The 12,100-nt window shown below is 35.6% G+C and overlaps 1 protein-coding gene across 1 annotated transcript in view; it reads left to right on the top strand.

The window, feature by feature from the left end:
• The window catches only part of LOC129223182 (corticotropin-releasing factor receptor 2-like), a 144,067-nt gene that overhangs the window by 92,623 nt on the left and 39,344 nt on the right, over positions 1 to 12,100 (top strand). The window contains exon 6 of the mRNA XM_054857749.1: positions 11,213 to 11,369. Coding sequence (XP_054713724.1) covers positions 11,213 to 11,369 — 157 coding nt within the window. The remainder of the gene's footprint in view (positions 1 to 11,212; positions 11,370 to 12,100) is intronic.

Below are 12,100 nucleotides of genomic sequence, written 5' to 3'. Positions count from 1 at the left end.
GTATGTGCGTATGTATCTCGCATAACTCAAAAATGGTATGTCCTAGAAAGTTGAAATTTGGTACATAGACTCGTAGTGGGGTCTAGTTGTGCCCCTCCCCTTTTGGTTGCTTTCGGATGTTCCTAAGGGGGTCTTTTGCACCTTTTTGGGGGGAAATCATTGTTAATATCAATGCAAACTTAAGTGGTGTTACAATTTGGCGGACACTTGGCGATATATCGCCAGTCTTTTGGTCGCCAAGTTTTGTCGCCAACTTGGCGGAAAATTTGGCGATTTTTTTTTATCTGGTTTTAATTTGGCCATCGTTTTTAATATTTAGAGATTAAACTATTGAATCACATTAAAATTGCCAATAATCGGAAAATGACATTAAAATGGAGTAAAAGGAAGTCATGTGAGGCACACATCAGCTCGTTTGTTTGTGGGTGCATGAGGACTGTTGGAATTGGGCAATTGTAAGTATCTTAAAATAAAACCATGCGTGACTTCCGCTGTTCATCAATAATACTACATGATACTTCATCTGAGGCACAGCAATTACACATTTAGTGACACATTTTGTCTTTCAGCAAGATTCAACTCCATGCCATGTCTCTAAATCGATTCATAGATTTTAAACAGAAAGAAGAATTTCGGTATTAAACTGGTCAAGTAACTTTACCAATCTCAATACGATCAAGAATTTGTGATACCGTCAAATTGAAGGACAAGCGGTTCAAGACCTGGTGCCCGCCAACAAAATTGAGCTCGTTGACGCATTTAAGAAGGTATGGAAACTGTCAGAAGTGACTAAAGAAAACAGGTTGTAGAATCCGTGTGTAAAAGGATTAAAGCATGGAATCCAGCAAAAAATAACGCAGATTGATATTGTTTCTTTTGAAAGTGTTTTTCCCCCTTTGATTTGAATATTCTAATTTTTAACCGACTTCAAAAAAGGAGGTTATGATTTCGGCTTACGGCTTTTTATGTGTGTTTTCGTATTACTTCAAGAATACTGGACCGATTTGAAAAATTCTTTTTTCGTTTGCAAGGGTATGCTTCCCAGATGGTCCCATGTTAATTTTGTCTGGATCTGTTGAGGAGTCTCGGTGAAATCTAAGAAACTTGAAATTTCACATGTTGTGGCTACGTAGACCAGCTTTCGTCACTGCGCGATACGTCACAGGAGGTCACGTGGTTTTGGCGTGAACGGTGCATTTTTCTCGACGGAGGTATCTTGTTTGACTTTATGTAAATCGTCATTATTATAAACTTTTGGATAATTCTGTCTAAGATTATTTTTAATTGAGTATATTTGAAATGAAATGCACACTTTATGGTCTAAGAAAGGTGGCACGTTCATTTAAATTCCTAATTTGCACTTATATTTGGTTAGAATGAACTGTTTTCCAAAAGGTGAAAAGTATTCTATTATTTTGAATTTGGGTTCTATACTTCAACACATGTTCTTCTCCTAATACTTGTACTAATTAGAGAACCAAACGAGGAGCTGCAATCATTTAAACTGGTCGAGTAATTGGAAAGTTATTGAGAGAAAGTTGAACAAACCGAGGACACGCTAATTCCGTGCCTGCAGTGAATACAAATCAGTGCGTTCTTTAGAAGCACATGGCCATTTAGAACCATTATTTCTTGACATCTCCAAAGCTCATTAGAAGCATTAGATAGTGGATACGAAGTGACTATTTTCTGTCATGATCATTGATTTGCTGCTTGGTTTCGCTCGCATCTGACCAAATGCATTGCTCTCGATGTTATACCGAACATCAGTTGGGTGCTAGAAAGTTTTAGAATTTAGGTTGATAAATTTTAGAAGCGTTTTCTAAGTCAGATTAAAATGGAAAATTTTTCTGTATCATTTTTTTTTTATGTTATCTATTCATGTAGATACTTTTTATAAAATTAAATACTTGTTTATGTAGATGGCACGTGCATATCATTTCTTTTTCAAGGTCTACTTTCTGATTGTTTCTTCCTTTTGATGGTTCACGTGAATACGCTTTCGTTCATTATTTTTCAGGTATGTTTTCTTGTTCAATTTTCCTCCAACGCTCTCGGGGAGGGTAGCAAGTTATTGGGACCTTTCCTCTTGCTAAACAGAAAGGGCCTTGTGAACAGGTATTTCTGAAGTATTTTGCCTCGCTAAACACGAAAATCACCATGAAAAGTTGAGATTAGATCTGGTTTTCACGATACAGAGACAACTAAGATAGTGAATTATCACTAATGTTCTTTTTTCCAGGCAAATAGAAACACCCTCCATGGGACTACTGACTGTCTTCAAAACTTCGACCCCTGGTTGGGATAGAAAATCTATCTACCCAAAACCGAAATGGACTTAAAGAAATTTAAATTCTGGGAAGAGAAATGCCCAAAATCAGAATGTAGTAGATCCATCAATTTCTACTTCTTCCACCCATGCTTATTCTGCCGGGGATAATGAAGAACTTCGTGAAAGATGTGAACAAAGACGGTTTTCCAATACCTTATAGTTCAATTTCTGAGATATATTGAAGCTAAGGTTAAGGAGAGAATTATTAACGGCCCTCCAAATACGTGCAATTGTGAAAATCACTGGTTTTGAAGAAAAATTTGCGAGGGAAGAAAAAAACACACACGAAGCCTTTTTTAAGGGTTGTATTTCAAGTACAGTAAACTCCCAATTATCGGCGGTCGGATTATCCGCGGGTCTTTCAACATTTTTTTTTTCTTCAACTGTGGTGACTTATGATTATGTTACTGTTTGTTTTTAGCTTTTTCATACATTCTTTACAATCAATGTTATTGATTTTAGCTATAACTTTTCTGTATGTGTGAGTTTTATTCCTTTTTTGTAGCTATTGTATACACCAGTATCGTTTTTTACCAATAATTCGGATTATCCGCAGTTTCGCTTCCGCGGTTACCGTGACACCCTAATCTGCGGATAATCGGGAGTTTACTGTATTTGTAAGCAGCAGAGAAGACGGGAACTAAAATCAGTTGGTCAAACAATCCCTACGGAAGTTCTGTGACTATTGAGGAATGATGTGTCGCTGAAACTCGAGTTTGTTTACTTCTTCCAAGATATTTCGCTTATAAACTAAAGCTATGAACAGTGAGCATGAGGAAAGGTTTCACCAAGATATTTTTACAATGGAAATCAGATATCATGGTCATTGGACTGAGTTAATGCTCTTCAAATGCTGCTGAACTGTTACACGAGATGGTCCTTCTTTGACGTACAAAAAGCAATCGAAAATGAAACCTCTACAACAATGAGTAAAAAGCAACCGCTGATTTCTGAAAAATAAACATCCTCATATAAATAATAACCAATGATCGAGTAACCCGCGTGTTTCAACAATGAAACTCGCGCCACGGCCTTATAATTTGATGATATGTTTTGGTAATGTTTAACATGCAGGGAAAGGCTTTATTGTGACAAGGCTGAACTCGATCCGTTAACTTAACTGTTTTACAGTCATTTCAGGGGAATGAAGAATGAAAGAAATGGGTGAAAATTAACGCTATCCACTGGAGTTTAGGGTTAATCCACTGGAGTTAGAATTAAAATTTCAAGTATCAAAATATCATCAAACATGCAATTGCTTCGTTCAAATGTAGAAGCAATTTTCACCCGTCATACTTGACGGGCGACTTTCTAGTTGTGTAATAAAACAGGAAAATAAAATTTATTGCATAAGATTTTTTTTCCTTTTCAACATTACCTTAAAATCAATATGTGGTTGCTGTGTATCTTTCTCCAGTAAGTTTTTGTGTATCTTAAAAACAAGAGCTAGTGAAAAAAAATCCACAATTATATTTGTTTTTCTCGACTCAAAATTAGTAGAAATTGATTATTTAAAGCCAGGATGCAGACAAAAGTTCTTTTTCACTGACGAGTGTAATTTGCCAAAAAAAAAGAGAGAGAGAAAGAAAATCCCATGCTGAAATAAAAATGTACAATAGGGTGGGTCGAAAAACATTTTTTTTTTCTTATTAATTTCTAACAGGCGGAAAACTTGCGCATTGGCATCCTAATAACGGGAAAAATAATAAAATTATAATTTATTTTTGAAATCGCGCAAGAGCCCTCAAGTTGAGAAAAAATAGGAAAAATCGGTAATTTTTGAAGACGCGTGTGTGTGTATATATATATATATATATATATATATATTTTCAAAAAGTAATTTATTTCATTTTTAATGATATAAAAATACACTTTATCGTTACTGAAATGTATAGAAAAGCTTGGGGGCACATTGGCGATTATTTGAGTTCGCGAAGAAAGCCTTAAAATACCATTTTTAAAAAGTTATATTATTTCAAAAATTCTTAAACTGACATAAAGCTATAAAAATATACTTTTAACCATCCGTTAATGTTTACCATTTTAATGTTACATACATTTCTCTTGTGCTGAAATGACGCAGGACTCACCACGTACAGGACCGTCATTTCACATTTCTGTGGGGGGGGGGGAGAGGAGTCGAAGGGTACAAATTCAATGGAAGTTTCAATGGAAAACAGCAAAACCACGCCCACCCAGGAGATTTATTTACATCTATGTACAGGAAATATAGTTACAAATGCTAAATCAATCATCAGCAATTAAGCCAATATCAATTAACACCGTAAACTCAACGGTAACACACATTTTTACATCCAAATATGCAAAAACACAGCGCAAATGCTTCACAGTAAACAGAGCAACGGCTCAGACGAAACTCAGACAGTTGAAAAGCAAAACTGACTCTCCCTCTCATTCACAAGAAGCCCGGCTATTTATAAATCTAGAGAAGATTCGACAAAATTCGACAAGCATCGATTTCTTTCTGGATGTTTTGTTTTTATTCCATTCACAAATCTTATCATTTAGAAATGGAGGGACTATATACTTCATTGGAATGTAAGGGGGTGTTATATTCATTACAAGAAACTATTTACAGGTTACATTACTAAGATAATTTTAGGTGAAAGATAATGGAATAAACACCAAATTTAACAAGATTACAACAAATTAATCATGAAAATAATTACTAGCTACAGAGTTTGTAACAATATGATTGAAAACATTGAAAAAAAAAAAAATATTTTGTGAAAAAAGGCTAAGTTCAAAACCGAAACCAAAACCTTCCGCGGTCGAACGCGTGTAATTGGAAAGTTTCGCGGCGGATCTGGCAGTCACGCGAAAGTCGACGGCGCAATCGGCAGGCGGTGGGAGGTCACAGGCGGATCTGATACGGCAATCCGCCTCCTGCCGGTAAACGCCGATTCATCCCCTACTGTGCCACTGTGCCAAGCCGGCAAAGGAAGGAATTCAATTTGACGAGTAAAGAAGAACTCTTGAACATTTCGTGCAACGTATGGTCGCTCATTAGCCTGTTGGAATATGGCTGATGGCAAGCGCTGAATGTACGGGATGATTACAATTTCCAACAATTGTAGTGCTGGCTGTTCAGTGTATTTGTAATGCGTACTAGAAGGTTGCGGCAGTGAAATCGAATACTATCCATAACCATGATGTCGCTTCAAAAAATGCATATAAGTATAACAAAAGCGAAAGGAGATTTTTTTGTTCAACTAATATTAACATAACTAGTTGCGTCGCCCGGCTTTGCACGGTCTACCTCGAAAATAAAAGTTATGTCAAGTGACGCATGTTCATTAACCAGGCTTGAACAACAAAAAAAAGTCAGTAAAGATTTGCAGCAGATTTCGGACAAATAACCTAAAAGTAAACATTTTAAATCCTCTGATTACAGGAGACGCCTTTAAAACAAAACCCAGAATTTTATTTGCTCATATTCGAGACAAAAAATAGCAACAGATCTTTCGTCTCATGATTTTCTTCACGCTACAAATTTTAATAAAAGCATTGTTGCAGAAAGTTGAGATGAAGCACTGAATAATAATTTGAATGGAGGAAAGTCTTTGAAAAATAGGGATTTTATGTCGAAATCTAAGTGTCATAATTCATAGTTTTTAATATAATGTCTCCGCTAATTGTTATCGGAGGATTATGTTAAATAGCCAAACATGAAGACGGGAAGATTACGAATCCATCGATACCTGGTGCGACGGTCAATTCACTGTCGTGCGTGAGAAGAAACTTGGAGATACGGTACATACATAGATACATACGCTCAGTTATTAATTATATAAGATAAGCAGTCGCCCAATACGACCATTACCATTTAAAAAGGGATGAATGGCTTCAAATTGATAATGACAAAGCGCAATTAATAGTTGCAAATCTAAACCTGGAATGAAGAATTATTTGTCTAGCATCGAAGTATAAAAGATGCTTTCAATTATAATAGTATCTAATTCTTGCAGTAGATGTTTTTTGAAACTTCCTCGCGTCCTTTCTCTCTATGCCTTTTAGCCTACCTTCTTCAATACCCCTTTGGATGCCTATTTCTATGCCTTGCATCTTACCCTGATACTGTCCTAAGATCACAGTTATTATTATCGATTTCTCCTATTACCGATGAGAGTTTTAACGTAATTCAATAGCAAAACGAACAAAATGTTCGTTTCAGCCATGATTTTGTGTTAAACGTGGTCGTATTAAGAGATTTCAACTGTATTTTAATTCTCATGGTACATGACTCAAAACATACGCTCTCCTGACTCAACTACACAATTAATAACTTAAGTAATTTTTTTAGTTAAAACAGTGTACAAGAAAGATAACAAACCAAAAATATACTTCTGTGTTTTAATCATATTCCAGCAATTGACTAGAAACAAAATTAAAAAATCTAGTAAACTCAAACTTTCTAGTAAGTCTCAAACTTTTCTGAATAAACTGCGTAAAATTTCCCATAACTAGTTAAGAAAAAGCATCATACAATGAATAGTTAGGACATAATTCTTAGAAAGTTAAAAATCTCCCTATGCTAATAGGACATCAAATAGTACGTTTACATTCCAACGAACGCAAACTAAATTCATTTTAAAAATTTAACTCGGTGCAATTTTTAATGTTGAACAAACGGCGAGACCAATTTTAGTTTCATTCTGTCTGGAGATGAAAATTACTTTTTGTCTGAAGGAATTTTCTGCATTTAGTTCATTTCTAAAAAGTAGCAAATAAATGTGAATTTTACCGAGTAAATAGTAGTGAAGAATTTTTTTTTTTTTTTTTTCTGATTTAAAATTTATTTCTTCCCTTCTCGATTTCTAACTTCTTGCCAGAAAATAGAATTTAATGCCTTTCGTAAATCACGAATCACTTAATGTTACTACTTAATTTCATTTTGAATGAAACGAAAAGTATTTTTAACTTAAAACAAACGTATACTTTTTTTTTGTTTCCAATAACCTATGGGAATATTTTTCTCTTTAAGTATTTAATTAAAGTTACAATCGTTCGTAATAAAAATGTATAAACTAGATATTTGTGTAACAGGGTAACAGCACCAGTAATAGATAAGGGTCCAGTGACAGACAGTAGTAAGTTCGAATTGAAATAATAAGAATTTTAGGCGGGTAAAACTGATGTTGCTGCGGCCCATGAATACGGTGCTACCACCTATTGTTATCAGAGCCAGTTGGTATTTACAAGGCAGTGGTGGAAGGTTGTGAACAGCTACCACGAGGTCTGCCGGTGTTTCATGTTCATTTGAATTTAATAAGGCTTTAGTTCTAAAAATAAAGAACTTGAGCACGTTTTGAAGAGAAAAGGGGATATCTGTTCATTGCTCATCCTTTCCGCATCCTATGTGTTACTGGGTACCATCAGAATTGTCGGTGTGTTACTCGGGGTTGGATCTTTTTTCGAAATTGAACAAGTGAAAATAGAATTAACTAACTCAGAGGTTCCAGAAGCAGCCCTAACGTTCGAGGAGAGATATTTGCATAAGAGAAAATAGTTTGAAAAGTCTAAATATAATAAACGGCTCAGAAAAATTAAGTTAACCTGAGAGAGATGTCTTAAGCATGTCTGTTACTGGTGCCGTTAGGGGTCATTCATTAATTACGTAAGGATCCCGAGGGGGAGGGGGGATTGGAAAAATCTCTACAAACTCTTACTTGGGGTTGGGTTCAAACCCATTCTTACGTAATACTTTCCAAGTCGATATTTTATATTAGAAATAGCGCTGTCAAGTGGATTGGCAGGAATCATATTCCGTTTACTGCTAGAAGGTAAAAATCATACTAGGATGAGCTGTTTTTATTTGTTTCACAAAGAATGAATAGTGTAAAATATAATAAAAGAATCGCACTATGGATGGCATGTTTTATTTTTAATTAGTATCCCATCATATACAAAAAAAATGTCGAAGAAACATTCAGTCTCCAACTTTTTAGTAAATATTTCTGAACATAAAAAGGTTTAATTTTTTTTTAAATTGTGAATTTAATTTCGATTTCAATGACGTAAGATTCGTTATTTTATTATTTTGGAAAACGAAATGGAATCTTACGTAAGAATAGGGGGAGGGGTTGTAAAAATTTTACGTAAACTTACATGGGGGAGGGGGGGGGGCAAATATTGCCAAAATCATCCTTACGTAATTAATGAATGGCCCCTTACCCTACTGCTTTTAATCTTTGCTTACTTTTCAAACACGACTTTTTTTGTCAGAAAATCATAAATGAGGTTTCAGGTTATAATTAAGGATTCCTCCCTCCACCCTAGGGGAACGCCCCCAACCCAGATGTCGTATTTTAAGAGCATTGTTAAAGTGAACCACTTTTGAGAGTTAATACCTTCAATTTTCGTATTATGTAAATTTTACGTAAACTTACATGGGGGAGGGGGGGGGGGGCAAATATTGCCAAAATCATCCTTACGTAATTAATGAATGGCCCCTTACCCTACTGCTTTTAATCTTTGCTTACTTTTCAAACACGACTTTTTTTGTCAGAAAATCATAAATGAGGTTTCAGGTTATAATTAAGGATTCCTCCCTCCACCCTAGGGGAACGCCCCCAACCCAGATGTCGTATTTTAAGAGCATTGTTAAAGTGAACCACTTTTGAGAGTTAATACCTTCAATTTTCGTATTATGTATTTCCTTATTGTGTTAGTTTGTAGTACTATCACTAGCGCAGCCAGAAATACCTTCTGGGGAGTGTTTTGGATCAAAAATACCTGCTGGAGTGGTTTTTTGAAGGCAATGACCTTCAAAAGCTGACATTCCATTCGTCCCAAACCGTGATCCAAAGATACTCCTAAACAATCCGAGCTCGGTGAGGTCGTGTATTCTAATCCATCAGAATAAAGTCATTGCCAATAGCACCAGCATATGGGTGGACAAATGGATCAAGGATCTCATCCCGATATTTCAGACCAGTCAGAGTTCCTCCATGGAACACATGCAGGTCAGTGTGACCACCGAGCGAGGTACCTGCGCAAACCATGATTTCACCACCTCTATAATTGTGGTCTTTCAACAGGGTTGGATTGATGGTATAAAAACATTCTGAAGGGTTTTTTTTTTTTTGATCAAAACAGCCCTTTCATATGCATAAATTACTGAATCAGAATTTGCATTTATGTTAAAATCATTGGCTCCCCCCCCCCCCCCCGCTTTGCTGCGCCACTGAGTACTGTAAAGAGAATAAATATTCTTCGTTTTTACTTGTTTTACCTTGAAAAAAGGTCTTAGTTCGAAGGTTATGAACTTACGGTGGTAATTATAGGCTCATTTTGCTTCTGAAGCAATAAGTGATCTATGACTTTTTTTTTTTTTTTTTTTTTAAATTTTTGATATGGATAATACTTGAAACTAGTTTGTATGCATAATTTTGCGGGTCACTCATAGCTTTGCTGGTCAACGACGTTTAATAATGTTGCTTTCGTGTGTTTCTGTTTTGTTTTTGGTATGAACATCTTGCTTAAGCTATAAATTGAGCACAGAAATAACTATTGGATTAGCTAAACACCCTAGTATCGTACCTAAGTTGAAATAAGACAGAATGGGTTACGCTTTGCTTTAGTAGTTAAACGGCCTCAAAATGATGATTTCCAAAGAAAAAAGGGTCAACAGTCTAAGTCGATTACTCTATAAATTACGAGTCGGTAATTTTAAGACACAGCTGTAGTTATACTGTATCTGGTATAGTATAAAATCGTAGTTACAATCCCATGTGATATAACTTGTTCAACGAGTATGTTTTATATCTCCGATTAACACCTATGCATGTTCCACATACGTAGCATGTAAGATTTGCGCAGAGTGAGCAATCTCCCTTCATTTAATGGCTACTGCTTGTTTAAAATGCTTTGCATCTTAAGGGCTGTCCATAAATGATGTCACAGTTTTTCTACATTTTCAACCCCCCTCCCCTGTCACAAAGTGTCACACTTCACCTTGGCCCTCCCCCCTTTTCCGCAAAGTGTCAAACTTCACCCCCCCAGGAGTGCCTCCCCTACACAAGTTAAATAGCACAAATCCCCCCCCCCCCGATTTCTCAGCCCTGTTTCATTTTTGTTTTCAATTTTTATTTTTAGCTCTCTTTTTTATATTTTATTTATTTTTTTCTATATTATTTATTTATTTGTTTTTAATTATTGTAATTATTTTTTATTAGAAAAGTTCTGTGCTACGCACTACGCCAATGACACACACACAAGCTTAACACATAAATGAAATAAAATGTAAACATAATGAAACAAAATAAAATAAATATTTTAAATAAAAATAAATCAATAAATAAACTTAAAAGTAAAACATTTTTAAAAGTTTTTAAAAATCCCCTCCCTTGTGGGCACTTCTGCCCCCCCCCCCCCACCCCCCACTCCGCCGCTTTGTCACAAACAGCGCTACTTTTTAAAAGCATATTCTAACAAAATATGCGTGGTGTCCCACTTATTGTTACCTATCTGTCACAAACTCACAATATCACGAAACCCCAACCCTCTCAAAGCGTGACATAATTTGTAAGTAGCCCCTTATCTCATAGATTGGAGAATATTACTTATTTATTTTTTTCGGCGACTGTAGTTGTGGCAAACCTAACTTGGCAGCGTTGAGAAGGCTACAAAGAATCTTATTACACCATTGTGTACGTCAGCTAGTACGGAGAGCAAAATGAAATGTATCGGCCGCCCATTGCTCTCCTGCTTATCAATATTTAGCGCGTTGGCCTCGACCAGAGAGAGTAATACATGTCTGTAGGTGGTGATTGTCCATTTCCGCTGCCCTGAGTGCACCACGTGGAGGTAATTCTACAGTGTATACCTGATTTTTAAATTGATCTTTTTCTCTTAAAGGAATGGCTGTGCAAACTACTGATGTGCGTCAAAATGTATGCAGCAATGGCCAGCATCAACTGGATGTTTGTAGAGGGACTCCTTCTGCATAGCAGAATAACTGTATCTGTCTTCAAACAAGATGCTCCTTTCAAATTATACTATTTAATAGGATGGGGTAAGGTTTTATTAATCCTTTTTCAATGTGTAGTTAGGCGAAATATTGCGCTATAAATGGATTTTTCTTCTCGTTTGTTCATTCAGCACAACTCGAATCCACAATTTCTATGTTTAAATGCTCTTAGTCATATTTTAAGAACGTTATTTTGCATGTATTCAGATAAAACTGAAAAGAAACTCTTGAATTATTATAGAGTTACAAATCGTTAAGAAGTAAATAGTAAAAAACTATTTAAAATGAAGTTATCCTGCCACTTAGTGTAGTACTGAACCATGTGAGAAATGTGAAGTAAAAAAAGTACTAGTAATAAAAAATGTAGTATTAATAAAAAATGTTAGCTGTGTGTATATTCCGTCTATAAATCCAAAGTTTATGCCGGTTCGTTGCGAAATTAGTCAGAGATCCTTTGATGCTCAGGAATTCACATAGGGGATTTTTAGCCAGAAAATTAGCGACAAGGAATGTTTTCGCCAATAAATAACAATTTTGGAATCTGAAAAAAAAATCCAAAGAGGTCTAAATTTAAATTTTGAGTCATAAACTTGCTCTTTCCAACTCGTTGGTACAACGCAGTGCTCCAGTTTAGACATACAGTGAGATAATTTCGAAATTTTTGACCAGAAATCCGTATTTTTTTCTTCGAGCAAATTGATTAACTTATTAAAAACCACAAATAGAGTTAGAACGATTTACGTGTGATGAAAATTGCTGTCCTCAAGCATTTGCAA

Source organism: Uloborus diversus, chromosome 5 (genome assembly GCF_026930045.1).
Source record: "Uloborus diversus isolate 005 chromosome 5, Udiv.v.3.1, whole genome shotgun sequence".
NCBI lineage: Eukaryota > Metazoa > Arthropoda > Arachnida > Araneae > Uloboridae > Uloborus > Uloborus diversus.
Note: the sequence above shows the minus strand (reverse complement) of the source record. Positions and strands in the feature narration are given on the sequence as shown.